At 47.1% G+C, this 18,536-nt stretch overlaps 1 protein-coding gene across 3 annotated transcripts in view; it reads right to left on the reverse strand.

Annotated features, from left to right (window-relative positions):
- The window catches only part of HMGXB4 (HMG-box containing 4), a 184,650-nt gene that overhangs the window by 58,310 nt on the left and 107,804 nt on the right, over nucleotides 1-18,536 (reverse strand). For all 3 annotated transcript variants that reach the window (XM_085601406.1, XM_085601404.1, XM_085601405.1), the window contains exons 2-4: nucleotides 16,274-16,413; nucleotides 15,311-15,386; nucleotides 12,581-14,217 (exon numbers count right to left, since the gene is read on the reverse strand). In XM_085601406.1, the coding sequence (XP_085457532.1) occupies nucleotides 12,581-14,217; nucleotides 15,311-15,386; nucleotides 16,274-16,399 (1,839 nt within the window). In that variant the 5' untranslated portion in view covers nucleotides 16,400-16,413. The remainder of the gene's footprint in view (nucleotides 1-12,580; nucleotides 14,218-15,310; nucleotides 15,387-16,273; nucleotides 16,414-18,536) is intronic.

Here is an 18,536-nt window from a genome sequence, read left to right on the forward strand (position 1 = left end):
CCACTGGCAGTGCCCGAGCTGCGTCATGCCCAGGGTAGCCGGACTGAGAACTGGAGAGACGTGCATCCACCAGATCGTGTAAATCACCCGACTGGCCCATAAGGATTAACCTTTGGAAAATTTTCCCAGACCTCCACGATTCTTGTATCTTTTGAGGTCAAATCTTATCGTTTTTTGCTGGACTAAGAAACCCAACGCACGCGCAGTGATTCTTGACCCTCTGCGCAGGGCTACATACCTAGCTCACTGTCCCGCGGAAGACCCGCCGTGACGCTTATTAAATATTGCGCTTTACATAGGGTCGAAACGTCGACGCACACTATGAGTCTACACAACGTTTCAGTTAAAAAATTAACTTATACATGATCATGAAGCGTATGTGAACAATCATATGGACATAATCAAAAATTGTATCCTCCCAAAATAACCTTTTTTTTTTCTATCTTTCATACTAAGTGTATCGTCTGTATTTACCACTACATGTCACTCCTTCTTCACAAATCTTTCAATTGTATAACTGTAGCCTTGTTTATTCGTTATTCTTTTTTTTTTTTTTTTAAATAATACCGATTGAAAATTTCGCTTGGGTGTGTTTTAATTACCTATGGATATGTGTTACATGTAATGTATTTATACTGTGAACACCCTAAAGCAATTGAAACTTCCCCGACAGAACCATTGTATCTATATAAAACAGGGTAGCCGGGCAGCAGCGCCACACCTGCAGGTAGTCGTCACTGGAGTATCCGGCATCGGGGCTGCTCATCACTGTGCCGGGCCGGGGTTGCGAGGGCAGGAGCAGAGGCCTGGTGAGGGAGAATACACGGCTCGCTCACACAGAGAGGGGTCCTGGGGCCCTTAAGCTGTGTCTGAGCTGCCGAGTCTCTCCCTGGCAGACCTGCTACAGGTAGGAGGCCGCACTCTCCCCAGGCGCTTCTTCCTGATCTGCTGCCAATGGGGTAAAGGCCCCTTTAAGTAGACGAGCAGCCAATCAGGCGCGAGGGGAGTGGAGTCACTCTTTGAGGTGTTAGAGGTTTGACGATGGGGCTGGAAGGCCGGAGCAGCCCACTTGCCTCTGGCACCTCCTCCCCCCAGTGGCGTCACTAGGGTTGGTGTCACCCGGAGCGGGTAACTCATGGTGTCACCCCCTCACGACTTACCGCATGGACCTCCTCCGTCCGAGTCCGCCAGTGGACACAGTTGGCAAATAACAGGACCATACAGAATCCTTAGTAACGTTTGTAAATGTAGGTCCTATATTTACAAAATGTGCCTGTTAACAACAGTGTGATAATGATTCATTAATCAGGTTGTACAGTGGGCTACCTGCTAGTCAACAGTTTATTGGAATTTATCATATCATAGGTATGGTACTTTTTACTGGTGTGGTGTTCCCACTATCCAGCAACACGATATATCAGTGGTCGAAGTGGGGGGGGAAAAGTAGGGGAACTGTGGGCGGAGAATCAGAGGGCGGGAATAACCCAAGGATTGGATCAGTGGGCAGAGCCAGAGGCGTGGCCAGAATGCGCAAACATCCCAAATTTTTGTATTTGTTTGGTTTCACTGCCCAGTTTTATCAACCAATGGATACACATGATTATTTAAGGTTATAATGAGTTATTGACAGTTAAATGAGTTCACAAAGTGGGATATGCTTCTAATCACAGAATGTCCCCAAATACGATAAAATGTGGAAGCACAAGCCATTTGTCTCCGAGCCATGGAGTTTCTGTCATCAGCACTTCTCCCTTTTTCAAAACAGCAGTTCAAACATGAATGGCTAAAAATCCTAGTTTGCAAATGTTTTCTACATAATAATGGCTCTGCCATATTTGCCAAATAATGCAAGATCTGCAGCATGATCTGACCATTTAAACTAATAAATTGTTTGTAGCTCAAACGTATCAAAAGTTAATAAAAAATGTGACTTGTGTTGCTGCGGAGTAGATGACAGTTAATAGCCCACTGTTCTATGTTAGGATTTTAACTTATAAACTGCAAGTAACAAAAGGATCTCTCTGACAAAAGCAGTAGCCCACTGGCCTATTTACATTATGTGCACTTTGTGATCTGCATGGTACATGTTATTTGCAGCAGGTACATTAACCCTCTGAGCTACCTTTCCATGAGTCAAATCTTCCATTAGACAAAATTCCGAACTCTCTCTAGGAAGAACATTAATCACCAGAGTCATCATGACATTTTTATTGTTACCGAAAATTACTGGAGGCCAGGAAGGAGGCAGCAAGCGCTTTTAGAACCATAATATACTTGCAAAAATGATGCCTCCACCTAAAGTGAGCACCTGGTGCGGTCACACCGGTTGCACCGCCCTAGAGCTGGCCCTTCTCAAGGGTCCTGTGATCTCAGTGACAGGGTCACTGTTCTAGGGTGTACTGCTTCATAGACCTGCCCGCAAGACTGGAGGTGAACTTCAGTATGAATAGTGGTGGACAAGCCTTGAAGGTTAACCTACACTTGTCATGCTAGGGTCCACCTTCTTGTGCTACGGCACCGGGGCTTCTAATGTCTTGCGAAGCTTTCTAAGGTCTAGCATGAGATAGTGCTCTCTCAGGAGAGTGGTCTGGCGGACTGGTTATTAAGGCTGAACCTGGTTCCCCAGTTCCAAATTCAGCAGCTCTGGCCATAGTGCCACATCCTCTCCCCCACTGAACACCATACTGCCCCACTGAGAAAAACTCAGACTGCCTTCAACTACAAACCAATTGTTGCCAGCTATAAACACCTGGATGCGGCTCAATTTAAATTACGCACTGGGCAAGAGCAATATGTGGCCTACAAAAAAAAGTGACAGCATCCTGGAAAAAGCAAACAATCATAGGGAATGCAAAATTTTGCAAACCATGTGAAATGTGAGCAGGAACAACATGGTTACCTTAACACTTTTACACTCACTGTTCTGAAATCAGTGAGTGCTTTTGCCTGAAAAGTTAAGGACATGAACACAGGGCCCTGAATGGACCCATTTCAATGGCCATTGCTTATATCCTTACACAACGTAAGCAGTATGGTTAAAAAAAGACAACATCCCTAGATACAGAGCAGCAGTACAAATTTTGTTTTTCAATCCTCACATTGCAGTACCTCCAGGATTGGTGCACTAGTTCCAAGCCCAGGGAAAACAAAGCCAAGACAACAAAAATAGCGCTTCACTGGCAAACTCTGTAAAAGTGGCACTAATGTGTTTGGGTGTGAATAAAATCAATCTGGACAGTTTTCTACCACTCTGTCTTACTTTATTTAGTTATTTATTTTTCATATTTTTAAACTTTTATTCCCGATGCTGAATTTTGGAATTAAATGTCAGAAAAATATGACATTGATTTCCAGCAAAAGTGATTTTCTTTTTTGGATCCATTTCACAGGGAAGCAAATAAAAGAAAGTAGAGGAGACAGTGCACAGTGCGCACTGCGCACAGGCACCTCCTCCTCCTAAAAGGTTAGGTTGCTCTGCGCACACCGGCCCTGTTGGTGTCACCCCATGTGAGGGTGTCACCCGGTGCGGTCCGCACCCCCCGCACCCCCATAGTGACGCCGCTGCCTCTCCCTATGGGTCACAGTGAACCATTCTATGTCTATTTTATTTATTCATGTGTGTTTATTTGTTTATATTATTTTTTTCATTCTTTCATTCATTCACTATGAAGATACTGGCAGCATACCAGGAAGCCGGCCTTTGGAAATTAAAAGCACATATTCATGATAATATTGTATGTGCGATTAAATTAGTCATTATAATAGCGCCCACGAGACTTTAAGTTGCCTCTTGGTGCTTGATAAGCAGTGTTAGTTGTGGCCGAACTTGGTGGTATTCTATTTTTCAGACTAGGAAAGATGAATGGCTGCTTGGGCCCTCGGGACTCTGCCCTTGCGGACCATAGACACAGATCTCTGCCACTAGTGCAGCGAGCTGCACACATTAGTGTTCATGAACTGACCTGAGGCCTACCACTTCCTGTGACTTGACGACCGTGTCGCTCACACAGTCTAGTGCGGGCTCGTGGCTTCTATTAAATGCAGGAACAGTGTGGGTGCTAGCCTCTGACTTTTGCACAGCGACATCGCTTTTAGCAAAAAAACGCAAAACGTACACATTCGACTCTTTTGCAAATGCTATTTGTTGCATGGTGTCAGCTTTGTAGGTTTCACCTCATTCCTACCTTGGCACACTCGCTCATCTAATTAATCACACAGCCTTTCACTCCCCCACTCAGTAGAATCCCTTCCTTCAACTCATGACAATAATTCCACTACAGTCAATGTAGTATCTTCGGAGGTTGTGCCTGGGGTCAGAGTTTTGCATATGTAACTCTGGGGTGGCCACCACAGCACCCTGCGGCGAATCCGTGCACTGCCGCAGAGGTTACCGGGCCGGGCACAGACCCTGGTAGTGCATGTTTCCTGCCACTCTCCTCAGGGCGCACAGGCTTCGGAGTTCTAGCCTTCTCGGATGCTGAGCTCTGGGGCCTTTACCTCATGGAAACCCTTGCAGTTGAAGCACTAGACAAACGCCCGCCTTTTGGAGGAGATTCAGTCTGGGTTACCACCCGAGGTACAGTTTGATTCAGGAAAAAATGAAGCAAATCGCCTTGTACCATTTCGGTGCCTTAAGGCGGGCACTTTCAGACTGGCGAACATGTATCTTGGGCCATACAACATACAGCTTTTCACTTCTGAAAAATGAAACAAACTGTATTTGCCTCAGTTATCCTCCATACACAACACGGTCTGAGTAACGTCACATTCTACACAGAAAATACGAACTCCCCCCCTTTCTCTTCAAGCACGCAATGCTATTGGGTAGAACACATCAGCTTTATTTTTGTGCAGAAAACCCATTTTTCTCATTGTATGGCCCGTCAGAATAATTTATTTGCTCCTTCTGAAATGAGGTAATCTCTAACAAAAAATGTGCAAAACGGATTTGCACTGATTTCTCCCGAGACGAGAGTCTGTGCAGGGAGGGATACAGGTGGTGGATGGGGCGGCGAGCCTGGGAGGGGCTGCGAAGAGGGAAGGTTAGTGGCCCAACATCGGCAACGCACAGCATCTGCTCTAGGGCTCTATTGTAGTCCCAGACAGAAGGTGCTGAGGCAGGTGCATACAATCACTTCACAACCCTTAACTTGCACAGGTGACATCAAAACACCCCCTCCCGGCTGCTTCTTGATAGCACTGGTTCTCAGCACTAGAACAGAATTAATCATTATGTGCCCTTATCTTATGGGCACCGTGCAAATATGACTTGAGCCCCTTCAAGAACGTGGACGGTCTGCAAGCCGCAGCGCAAGTGCGTCACAGAAACAGAGTGCATAGTCAACAAGCACGGTCCGCTTTTACTTTCGTGCATCGCTAAAGGTTTCTTGTCTTTATGGGGCCATGTGTTTGAAACACATGGCCCCATAAAGGTAAGAAACCTTTTACTTCAGCCGGAAAGCGGACAAGCCCGTCCAAGTGGGCCGTCTGAAAGAGCCAAAGGCAAACGTCACAAACAGCTCTTTCCCAATGGCTGGCCACCGTTTAGCATAAACGGTGATGCCAGCCAATGGGAAGGAGGGGCGGGGCTTAAAGCCCTTTACAGAACTTACTCCAAATCATTAAATCTCGCCAGCAAGACTGCGCATGTGCGTAGTCCACGCCAGCCAAGACCTAAAAAAGGACACGTCAGTGAAGGACATGCTCCTCAAGCCACCTCAGTCGCACCCTGAGGGCGGCCCCTCCACCTAGGGGCCACCAGTAGAAATAGGAGGGTCCAAAGATGTCGACGGCCCGGTCACTCGCTCCTTCCTGGAGTCCCTCTTTGCTTCCCGCCGAGAGACTAATCGGCAGAACTCAGAGAGGTACGCCGCGACCTAGATTCAATAGGAGAGAGACTAAACTCTTTAGAGGATAACGAGTCCAGCAGGGCAGGAGGGCTTACAGCAAAAAGTCATTCGTATGAGAGAGCAAAATCTCGACCTCCAGGCGCACACAGAGAACCTTTAAAATCAGTCTAGGCGCAACACTATACACATTAGAGGCATTGCATCAGGATTGGAGGACACTAACATTGAGGCCATGGTGATGGACCTCTTCTGTGCGCTTCTGGGGAAGCGGAGGACTTTCGTATAAAACTGGACTGCACGCACAGAGTAGCCCCCCGGAGGTCAGCCTCGGCCCACCGGCCAATATCCTAACATGCGTTCATGAGTACCAACTTAAAGAGAGGATCCTTCGTGCCACCAGAGATGATCCCACATTCAAGTACAAGGGCCAAACACCAATCTTATACCAAGACTTGGCTGCCTCGACTCTGCTGAAACGTAAAACTTTTCGGCCAGTCACTGCACACCTACGATCAACTGGCATCTCTTACTCATGGGGCCACCCTTTTTGACTAATATTCACCTATAATGGTGTACTTTGACAGCTCCGCTTGGGGGTGGAGGCTTGTAGACTTCTGAACATAGAGGTCCCTTTTGAGGAGGATGCACAACAGAGCAAACCAAACAGAAACCGGCATAGTGGCCATGGGTGGGCAACACTCCAGCAAGCGTGTCACGCCCTGATCAGGACACTATAGCTAAAGAACGGCAAGCGGTGTTGGTGACCCTCGCAAAGGACCCTTTCAGTGAATAAATGTGGAGTGAGGGAATAAATAGCAGATGCTCAGTGAGGACTTCCGACTGGTTCCTATCATAATTTGCGGGGTTAGGTTTGGGTGAGGAGACACTGGCCACTGGTAATCGTTCATCCCTTTGGAGTACGCTCCGGACAACTGGTTTGCTCCATACTGCTGGACGATTGCCATGTAAGTTTTTGTTGTTAGGGGTTTGCCTTTGTGTTCGCTCCTTATACCGGGCTTAATGACTCTGTAGTACTAAATACAGGAGCTGACTCCAATTGGGTGGGTTGTTTGGGTTCCCCGGGTGTGTTTGCGGAGGGCAGGCGCTTGAGGGACGGTTACCCCTTGTTTAGTTTCAGGTTCACATTACACCATGTTGATGGCCAACATTAAAATACTTACGTTGAATGTAAAGGGGTTGAATAATCCAAATAGGGGGGGAAAAAAACCACACCAGACGGTGGACTTTCCTTCCTGCACCTCTGTACCGGTTTTCTGTTTAATTAAAGTCCCACGCTACAAACCCTGACACCAACCGCCCTGTGGTGCCACTGTTTTCCAGATCCTAAAGATTTATTTTAAATGGTGTGCGCAGGGATGAAGAATATCCAGTGATTTGCTCTGAAATTATCCAATATTTCTTTATTGTTCAAAAATTCAACAGTTCATAAACAACAGGGAATTTCAGCCAACGCGTTTCGTTCTCATGGAGAACTTCATCAGGGCTTCTCAAGGAAGGCCCTTCTTGAGGGAGAGAACATATAGGTTCTCATAGATCTTTAAGAGTACGGTGATGTTCTATGACGAACTTGAGATAGCGAAGGTCGTGTCGCAACCTGAAAAACAAACTTATTCCAACTACAATTATAGTTCTGAGTTTTTTCAGCGAAATCTGAAGTAATAATGTTCCAACGACAAAGTTTTTAACCAATCTGTTGAGACCTTATATATAGAACAAAACCTTTATTTCAAACAACTCCAGGTAATAGCCATAAAATTCAAAAAAGCACCAATCCAAAGGCCGCGATCTGGCCTGCTAACGTCTATCACGTGAGGGCAATTCTATCAAACGACTTCAGGAATTAACTCTGAAGTATGTAAGGGAACTATCCCAATAGCCACGATCAGGCCTGACAATATCCCGGACAGCTTTGAACATCACCGTACTCTTAAAGATCTATGAGAACCTATATGTTCTCTCCCTCAAGAAGGGCCTTCCTTGAGAAGCCCTGATGAAGTTCTCAATGAGAACGAAACGCGTTGGCTGAAATTCACTGATGTTTATGAACTGTTGAATTTTTGAACAATAAAGAAATACTGGATAATTTCAGATCAAATCCCTGGATATTCTTCATCCCTGCGCACACCATTTAAAATAAATCATTAGGATTGAATAATCCAATTAAGCGAAGGGCTGTGTTATTTCGCTTAGAGCAATCGGAGCCCAGATATGCCTCCAACAGGACGCCCATCTTTTGACCAGGGACATACATAGACTCAGATCAAGGGCTTTCCCGCAGCAATAGTTCTCCTCACATACCACCAAAACCACTGGGGTCGCAAATCTCACCTCGGGCACATTCAGGGGTAAGGTGGGTGTGAAGCGGGCTGAAATTAAGGGGAGATTTTTGGCCTACTCATTTATCACTGACGCCCATTCCTACACTATTGGCTATATATATGCACAGAACGAGGGGCAGGAGACGTTACCGAGACGGGAAGTGACGGATTTAACATACTCACCAGATCGTCAGCTTATAATGGGAGAAGACATTAACACAGTCTTTGATAACCAGCTGGACCGGTCGTTGCAGCGATATGGGCAAGCAGGTGCACTTACACAGGCAGGGAGGGGGTGGCTCAGGGACTTGGGGCTGGTCGATTTTTGGTGCACATTACAACCACAATCCACTGATTACACGTTTTACTCACACGCACAAAAAACTTATGCCAGGATTGATTGTTTTATTGGGTCCCGCTCACTACTTCCAAACATAAACGCCTCAGATATCGAACCCCGCTCACACTCCGATCACGCTGCATTGACGCTCACGTTGGCACTCCCCTCCCCAGACAGACCTGTGTACACATGGAGTTGTGCGATACACTTCTACACCGCCCGGAGGCGATAAAACGCTTCAATGAAGTATTAAATGAATTCCTGACTCTAAATGAGATCCCGACGTCTCCACCGCTACACTTTGGGAAACGCTTAAGGTATTTGCTAGGGGGGAATTTCTTGCAACATCTGCAGCGGACAATAAAATTAGGAGGGAAAAAAGGGAAGACCTTACAGGGTAGGTGCGGGAGCTGGAGCGCATCCATAAACGGACAGTTGTGTGGCGGAAATTAGAATCAGCGTGCCGGCAATTGGCCTGTTTAGATCTGGATAGGGCAGAATATGCTGCCCTGCGGTTACACCATTTCTTTTACGTAGGAGGAGACCGGTGCAGGCGCTTATTAGCAAATACACTTCACGTCCAGCGTCAGGCGGCCTCGTGCCACATGGGCTACGATGAGACAGGTGGCGAGTGCTCTAAGGCTTCAGACATAGGACAAGCTTTTCGCAACTTCTATGCAAAATTATACACAACCCAACATTTTTCAGACTCCCTTGCTTACATTCAGGGGGCTACTCTCCCGATATTAATGGCAGATCAAATGGACAGTCTTGAAAGCCCAATACGCATCGAGGAGGTGATATCAGCAATTGCCCCTCTCTAGCTTCTTAAGTCCCCCCGGTCCCAATGGATTTCCCGCCATCTTTTATAAGATATTTTGTACCACCTTTGCACCTATCCTATGCTCTTCAACGAGATCGGTGAGGCCTCCGACATGCCCCCTACGATGTTAATGGCCTCCATTGTTGTGATCCTGAAGCCTGGCAAAGATGCCCGGCATTGCACCTCTTACAGGCCGATATCTCTTCTGAATACTTCTTGAAGCTTTTTACAGGGATATTGGCAGCAGGATGGGACCTATGAAGCTGGGGTTAATGGACCCGGATGTCACTAGACAATGCAGTGATAATTCGAGAATGCTAACTCCACCTCCTTGACAAGGCACAACGCCAGAAGGTAGAGAGCGTGATGATTTCGGTCGACACAGAGAAGGCATTCGACCGGGTACACTGGAAGTACCTAGAGGTTACTTTGGCGCAGTTTGGGGTGGGAGGCCACTGTCCGGGTGAATGGCCATTCTTCTACTTCATTTCCAAGAACTCGAGGGACGAGACTGGGGTGGCCACTCTCCCCACTCCTATTCACACTTTATATGGAGGCCACGTCCCAGAGGGTGCGGGAGGGTCCGTCGATATCGGGAGTCCACTTTGGGGGGGGGGGGAGGATACTCGCACCATTAGTTTATATGCGGATGATGGGGTTGTCATACTGGAGGATCCTCGTGATTCTGTTTCTGCATTTTTCGCTGAACTCTGGAAGTTTGCAGAGGCCTCGGGTTTCGGAGTTACCAATGCAAAATCGCAGGCCCTAGCAGTAGCCATACAGCCCCATACCAAGGAGGCTCTCACCCGCTCAGTCCCACTTCATTGGGAGACAGAATCCATCCCGTATTTAGGGATCAAGCTGATGACCTCCCCACGAGCTACAGTTGAATAGAGCATGTTACAACTCATGCTATTACATCGTGTTCTTTTACAACGCAGTCAATACAACAACAGCATTGTTAGAACGATACCTTTACATTGATAAGTCATTAGATCGACTTGCTGTAGGCGTCGTGCTGGTTTTAGGAATAGTATAATTTACTATTCTAACTCCAGCCTGCGCAACAGTAGGGAAGGTGTTGGAATAGTAAATTATACTATTCCTTAGGTTAGAGCGCCCCCTACATCAAGTCGATCTAATGACTTGCGATGTAAAGGTATCGCGTTCTAACAATGCAGTCATTTTAACAACCGCGATGTAAAGGTAACGCGATGTAATGACAGCGTTGTAAACGCTATTTTCCGCTACAGCCACCCTAAATTATCAGTCTCTCCTCTCTCAGATTCATAAAGATCTAAACCGTTGGAGGCCCTATAGTCTCTCCTGGCTCGGGCGAGAGGCTGCACTCAAGATGAATACTTTGCCAAAAGTTTTATATCTTTTTCAAACACTTCCTGTGGAGCCCAATGCCCCAGCTGGGGTAATTCACTTTTTGCGACAGGAATTTTGCTAATTTGTGTGGACCAATAAAAAACCAAGGATAAGCAAGGAGGTAAGCTATAGATCTCCCCAGGAGGGGGGCTAGGGGTCCCTAACATAGCCCGATATTACCAAGCAACTCAGCTACGTGTTCTATTGGAATGGTCGCGGGGGAGTCAGGAAAACATTGGCTTATTATGGAAATAGCAATTGTAGGTCAGGTGCTTTGGGGAATCCCCTTTCCTCATAAGGTCCAACGCCCAGCCGGACTGTATGACTCCCCAATCATTATTACAACGGTAAAAGGTTGGGACTCCACTGCGACAAAATATGTACAGACTAGCTTTCCGTCACCTCTTACACCCATAGTTAAGAATATGGAGTTCACCCCATGTCTGGATCAGAGGGCCTTTCGTTTTGGAATGTGAAGGGGTGCAGATCCATATGGCACCTCTTTGATGTGGAGGGCCCATTGACCTTTGAGGATCTCCGCTCTGCGTTCACCTTACCGGAATCTGAGAGATACCGCTTTTATCAGATTCGACACTGGGGCATGCACCCTTCGATGCGACCGGGGGCCCGGAGACCACTGACCACTCACAAGAAATGGTTGCTCACCAAGACATCCAATGCACACCTCATTATCGAACTCTACCACCAGCATACCCCCCTGAAGCAGGGATCGTGACGGCATGGTAAAGGCATTGGGAAGCAGAATTAGGGCAGGCATTGGCGCAGGGGGAGTGGAGCGACATTTTTTACCGTGCGCGCCATGCTACAAGGAACGTCTCTAGTATTGAGACAGCGACCAAGATAGTCTCATATTGGTACCTTACACCTCACAGGATACACAGGTATAACCCTAATCGATCCTCACGCTGCTGGAGGACCTGTGGCATGGAGGGTACTATCTGATATAGATAACCATTTCGACACACAGATACCGCGCTTCCCGGCGTATGTTGTATTAGGCTTGCACAACAAGCTCACGTTTCCCCTTAAATCAAGGAAGGGAAGGCAAATGGGAATAGCCCTGGGAGCGGCATTGCAAAATGTTTTGTCATACTGGGGCACAGATAAGACACCCACGCACCAAGGGTGGTTGCATAAGCTGTGGTATGTCTTGGGAATGGAACGCATTACCCTCTCACTGAAGGGAGACGGGCTTCGTTCTCAGACCTGTGGCATCCGTTCCATTCATTACTTGGGACAGAGATGAGGGAGCTTACATGCCCCAGGTATCTGTGCCTGTGGAGGCCCCTAGAGGCCCCACAAGAATCCATTCCATCTACATCGAATGACCATGAGACCGGCAGACCTTAGAGCAACCACGGTGACGGAACGTCGGGGAGGGGGGGTGGCTTTTGTTCCTTTAGTTCCTTTTATTTTTTAAATATGTTGGGTTGTGTCTTGTTGCTTTTTGGGATGTAATATTTGTAATCACAATGACAACAACAATCAAAAAGATTTAAACCTAAGAAAAGTAATTTTTTCATTTATAGTGCTGTCACAATCTCAATGCTTCTTAAAGAGGCCTTACATCCTTTGTTAATTGAGAAAGGCAAAATTAACCTCAGATTAATCAATATGGAAATAACTACATCTATAAAAATAAAAAGGTAGAGTGCCAGAGAGTGAAATGGTCTGTTTGAGCTCCAGAGAATCCACAGTTCAGAAAAGAACAACTGGGAGAATTTTACGAGTGGCAGAGAGAGGGTTCTACTAAGAAGCCTCTTCATATGACTCCATCATCTTTCTCTACATCTCCATCCGACACAAACAGCTGCTATGGCACACATGCACTTACCTTCTCCAGTTTGTCAATCTTTTCCTCTTTCTCCTTTTCTTTCTTCTTCTTTTTCTCACTCTGTGCATCTATGTGGAAAACAGGAGGTGGCGGAGCTGCATGCGGAGGTGGGAGCATCTGCGGTGACACGTTGAAGGGAATGCTGTTTACTGGCGATTGTGCACTGAGCACCATTGACCCCTTCCCTGTCTCACCGGTGACTTGACCCAGAATCTTTTTGGGTTTGGAATGCTTCTTGTCTTTGTGTTTGTCCTCTTTGCGCTTTTCATCCTTGTGTTTCTCATCCCTGTGTTTCTCTTCCCTGTGTTTCTCCTCCTTGTGTTTATCTTCTTTGTTTTTCTCCTCTCTGTGTTTGTCTTCCTTGTGTCTGTCCTCTCTCTGTTTGTCGTCTCTGTGTTTCTCCTCCTTACATTTTTCCTCCTTTCGCTTCTCTTCTTTGTGTTTGTCTTCTTTGTGTTTGTCTTCCTTGTGTTTGTCCTCCTTGTGTTTGTCCTCCTTGTGTTTGTCCTCCTTGTGTTTGTCCTCCTTGTGTTTGTCCTCCTTGTGTTTGTCCTCCTTGTGTTTGTCCTCCTTGTGTTTGTCCTCCTTGTGTTTGTCCTCCTTGTGTTTGCCCTCCTTGTGTTTGTCCTCCTTGTGTTTGTCCTCCTTGTGTTTGTCTTCCCTGTGTTTGTCCTCCTTGTGTTTGTCCTCCTTGTGTTTGTCCTCCTTGTGTTTGTCCACCTTGTGTCTGTCTTCCTTGCGTCTGTCTTCCTTGCGTTTGTCATCTTTATGCCTGTCGTCTTTGCGTTTCTCTTCCCTGTGTCTTTCTTCTTTGTGTCGGTCTTCCTTATGCTTGTCCTCCCTGTGTTTCTCCTCTTTGTGTTTGTCATCCCTGTGTCTGTCCTCTTTGTGTCTGTCCTCCTTGTGCTTCTCTTTGTCCTTCTTCTTCTTACTCTTCTTTGATTTCTTCTTCTTCTTTGATCCTCGAGAGGAGTCATCTATCACCAGCTCTCCAGCATCCTGCTCCCCACCCGATGAAGAGCCTGTGTCTAGAGGCTCCAACGTAGGCATTTCCAATTGTGATAGACTCCCTCTCTCTCCCTCACGCCTGTAGATATCCGCTTGTTGCAATGGTGGCATCAACTGTGGATCTAGCTTGATCTTCTTACGGGAAGACTTATGAAACTGTGCAGTCGGCTCAGCTGACAGAGACAACATGCAGGGTTCATCCTGTGTGGGCTGAGGATTTTTCTTGATTTTTTTAGGTGGTGGGACAGTCTCCTCCTTTGGGGAGACTATCAACTTCATCTTGAGGCCATCTGGCTCTCGTAAGGTCAATGTCTCTGTGCTCGCTGGGGGGGTCTTCAGCTTCTTGGACTTATGCAGTATGTCATCAGCTACTACTGGAGAATGCTGGCTGCTACTTGATTTCTTCTTCTTGTGTTCCTTCCTACCTTCTGGGTAGGAGAGGTACCCCGGAGGACTGAAAGAAGAGGAAGATGAAGAGCTGGAGGGGGACTTCTCTGCTTTCTTAGACATTTTGGAGCCTGCAGTTACTGGAGTAGCAACGGTCTTCAGTACATCTATAGAAGAGTCAGAGGGGACACTCATCACCTCTACATTTTTCTTCTTCTTCGCTGGCTCCGGGGGTGAGAAATCTGCAAGACAGTGTAAGGGAAAGCAATGTTCAGAGGGTAGGCCGTACACTTTTTATACAAACAAATGTCACTAATATATAATTTAAAAAAAGGTTATTTTTAAGCCTCAAAAAAGAAAATGGTATCAGTTCAAAAACACGAAAGAGACAACAGCATCTAAAAGCAACAGGTTGACACGATTATTAGTGCAATCAAATGACAGCTGTCTACAAATGATGCATGATAAAACGTTTATCAACATTCTTCAACCCTTTTTAGGGACTGCATCAAAAGATGCAAACACCTCCCAAAACTTCAAAAATGTATAGCACACACATTTAGTGGTGACAAAAAGCATCTTTATGATAACATTAATAGTAGGTTTTTCTACCTGTATGTTTACAAAACATGTACAACAAAACCAAAGATTTCCTTTGAAAAAATAAACATAGATAGGATATTTTTGGAGAACAAAAACAAAATAACAAAAGATAAGAAAATATTAGTATAGGAGTAACACAACCTTACTTTGCCTCTTCTGCAGAAGGAATTATTTATATTCAATTTTGGGGATTTATAAAGCTTTAGTCTGACACAAGAGGTCAGAGTTGTGTAGAAAGGTATGTATATCAAAAAATAAGTACCTGGATAAGTACCAAGTTACCTGTAAAAGCTGGAGCACCCTGCCCTATTTCTTTTCAATGACGTGCCTTATGTATTTCCCCAATGGACTTGATACTCTTTCAGCTAACTTAAGGTACATGATTTGCACATGGGTTTTTTAGGCTGCAGTGTACAGAGGGTAAACCCAATGTGTTCCTCAGCTATAATAAAATATGGCTACTGTCTCCATTGAAGGTGACTGGTAGTTTGGCAACTGCTTGATAGTGCAGGGGAGGATGTTTAATGGCCCTCTCCATGTAAAGTACAGTATGTCCCACATAATTGGGGTCCATGCCTTTCCTATGTGCGATGTGTAGTGTGGACAGTAGATGTTGGCAGCTCAGTCTGCATGCCTTTACAATAGTTGGTATCTCCCAGGATAACACCTTATGACGAAAGAGAGAAATATAGTCTGGTACAGCGTACATTGGTTGGCCTCGCTCATTCTTACCTCCATAGTCACTGTCATCTGATTTCTTCTTCTTCTTGTGAGACACTTCAAGACTCGGGAAGAAAAGATCACTGTCCTAGAAACAGAGGAAAGACTGGTCAGGACAACTGGGTCTACCACAGAGGACGATGGTGGCCCGCAGGTTATATCCCATAGGGGGCGGGACAAGAGAAGACGGCTAGAACTTGGCTGGTGTATACTGGAGTGGAAGAGGAGGTTCTTGTGGCTGAAGGTGGGAGGAGGAGCCTCCGTCTTCTCCTCATTTGTTCCCATGGACCATTTAACTCTCTCTCTGGCTTTAATCTCTCAACTTTCCTGTGGGCAAGGTTTTTCTACAATAACCACTCTAATCCACAGAAATGGCTGCCTCTGATGGGCCACTCATAGGAGAGGAGGTTAATGTTTGAACTGGAGCAGAGGGTAAGGGTTGGTTAAAATATTTCCACACCAACTGAAATGAAACTAAAGGATTGGAAACAGGGCTCCTTTCAGACAGACATCTTGATCTAAAAGGCTAGTAAGACTGTGCCAGAGTCAATAATATGCGCATCAAACCTAATATGCCACAGCAGTCAAAGCCATACTGCCCTCCAGAAGCATCAGCCTGAAGGAAATCTTCAACTTCGACCATTGTCCACCCCACCCCACCTCCCAGCTATCTATCCTCCAGTTTCACACCTGGAATCCACCTCGGAGGGTTTAGGTGTGTTCACAAAAGAGGAATTTTCCCTACAAAACCTACCTAGGGCACCACACTGAAACAGAGGTGAGTAGAGATGGTAGAAGGTACGAAGGAGGAAGAGAAAAGGTAGCAAAAGAGGAATGGGCTGATGACCAAGAGTGAGAGGGGATCGCGAACAGAGATCCCCCTGGTACGCAGAAGAGAGTGAGGGGCAGTGAATGAAAATGAGACATAAAGGAAGAACGAGAACATGCTTTAACACTAACAGGCCCATTTCTTACCTTTGACCTCTTTTTAGACGTCTTCCGGACCTGAGCAGCAGTCTCTTCTTCCTCTCTCAGCAGATCTTTGTATGAACGCTTCTTTTCTCGCTGGGTCCTGCCCGCCGCCAGTCCCACGTCATCCATGCCACGGATAGACCCTGAGGAAGCAAGAAAGTATAAGAGATAGATGGTGTGAGCTAGACATAATGAGGGGAACAGATGGGGGTAGGTTAAGAATGGAAGTTGCAGTATAAGGTGGAATGGGAGAACGACCGAGGGTGAAAATAGAGGAGATAGTAGTAAGGGCGAAAGGAAGAGAGAGAGAAATGGAAGGGCAAAACAAAGATGGAAGATGCATGGGATAGGGAGGGAGAGAAAGAAAAACGGGGAATGGTAAGCAGAAAAGGGGAAGATTGTGGGAGAAGACAGGGGAAGATTGTGGGAGAAGACAGAAAAAGAGGTGACAGAGAAAGAAGACACAAGGGGGTAGAAAAAGGGGAGGAGAAGGTATACAGTAAGATAAAGAAAGAAAACGAGTCATTAGTGATCAGGTCTCATCTGGTAACCCTTGAAAGTGAGATTCGGGTACAAGGTAAGGTGTACAGATATTCTTACAATACGGAGACTGTTAGAAAACCCCGGGCAACCGGGTTAGCAGTCACCCGGTTTTTCCCAACACATCAGGGGTAGCTTGGCTCGAGCGGTCGGGGGTCAGGCACCGTGTTAAGCGTACGTCACACCCTCACAATAACCATGCGTTCATCCGTTCCAAAAACGACTCTACACCGTAAAAATTTATGAAAGAATCTCTTTGTGTTTATCTTAATTTTCTCTTAGTTGCAGGGTTATGTCACAAATACAATACAAAAGGATTTTCTTCAGAAATAGCAGGTCAATTAAATAATAACACTTTACAGGTGCAATAAATAGGATTAGGTCATAAATACACAAGGAATAAATAGAGGTGCGATAAATACATAGGGCAAATAAATACTGTCAGACAATAAATACCAGGCAGGAATAAATACGGTCAGACAATAAATAAAACACCTTCAATAAATTATATAAGCAGTCAAACAATTGCAAATCAGATCACAGTTATGAGGTAGATTGATTTAAACATGCCCAAGTACAGCTTGTGGTCACTGGGGTGGCCTGGGGATGTCCCACCTAGTGTGGTCAAGGCTGGGGCCTAAGCTGAGGTAAAATGAGGGTACCCCAAGGTTCTGGCTCACCAACTACACAGTCCCTCACACAGGTCCCTGCACCAGTCTCAGTTCACCCCCCCCTAGCACTCTCAGGTTGGTCCTAACACCCCTCTAGCCCCTAGAATGGTCTTTTAGGGCTCCACAGGGCCTCAGATGCCCTTTCTACCACTTACTGCCCTTTTCTCGGTGTTCGGCTCCACTCGGCGCCGGGTCGACGTCGATGGGCGGCTCCGGTTCGATGACGAGTCGATCGGTTCCACTTGACGCCGTGTCGATGCCGTCGGCCGGTTCCGGTTCGATGTCGCTGGGCGGCCTCGGTTCGATGTCGGGTCGATCCGCTTTACCTGACGCCGGGTCGATGCCATGAGGCGGCTCCGGATCGATGACGCTGGGCGGCCTCGGCTCGATGTCGGGTTCCGGCGTCACAGGGTCACGGTCTCCCCGCTTCCGAGCGACTCCGGAGTGCGACCTCCACTCCCGACCTCCGTCGGCTCCACTTCGGGTTCCGGCGACTCCGGAGTGCGATCTCCACTCCCGATCTCCGTCGGCTCCACTTCGGGTTCCGGCGACTCCGGAGTGCGATCTCCACTCCCGACCTCCGTCGGCTCCACTTCGGGTTCCGGCGACTCCGGAGTGCGATCTCCACTCCCGATCTCCGTCGGCTCCACTTCGGGTTCCGGCGACTCCGGAGTGCGATCTCCACTCCCGACCTCCTGCGCGCTTCGCCTCGACCTCAGGCGACTCCGGAGTGCGATCTTCACTCCCGACCTCCTGCGCGCTCCACTTCAGCTTCCGGCGACTCCGGAGGGCGGACTTCACTCCCCCGTCGACGCCTCACCTCGATCTCAGGTGACTTCTACTTGACCTCCGGTGTCTCTCCACGACCTCCGTCGGCGCCCTCACTCGACCTCTAGCGGCTCCGGGTACGACGTCTGCCTTCTGTCAGCGCCGCTTCTCCACCTCGGGCTCCAGGTCTCCAGGCTTCTCGACGTCGGGTCTCCAGGAGGATTCCACCAAACAGGTCAGAAACTTGCTGTTCTTCTCCTTTAAGGCCTGTTCCGGCTGTTCAGGTC

Source organism: Triturus cristatus, chromosome 4_2, assembly GCF_964204655.1.
Source record: "Triturus cristatus chromosome 4_2, aTriCri1.1, whole genome shotgun sequence".
NCBI lineage: Eukaryota > Metazoa > Chordata > Amphibia > Caudata > Salamandridae > Triturus > Triturus cristatus.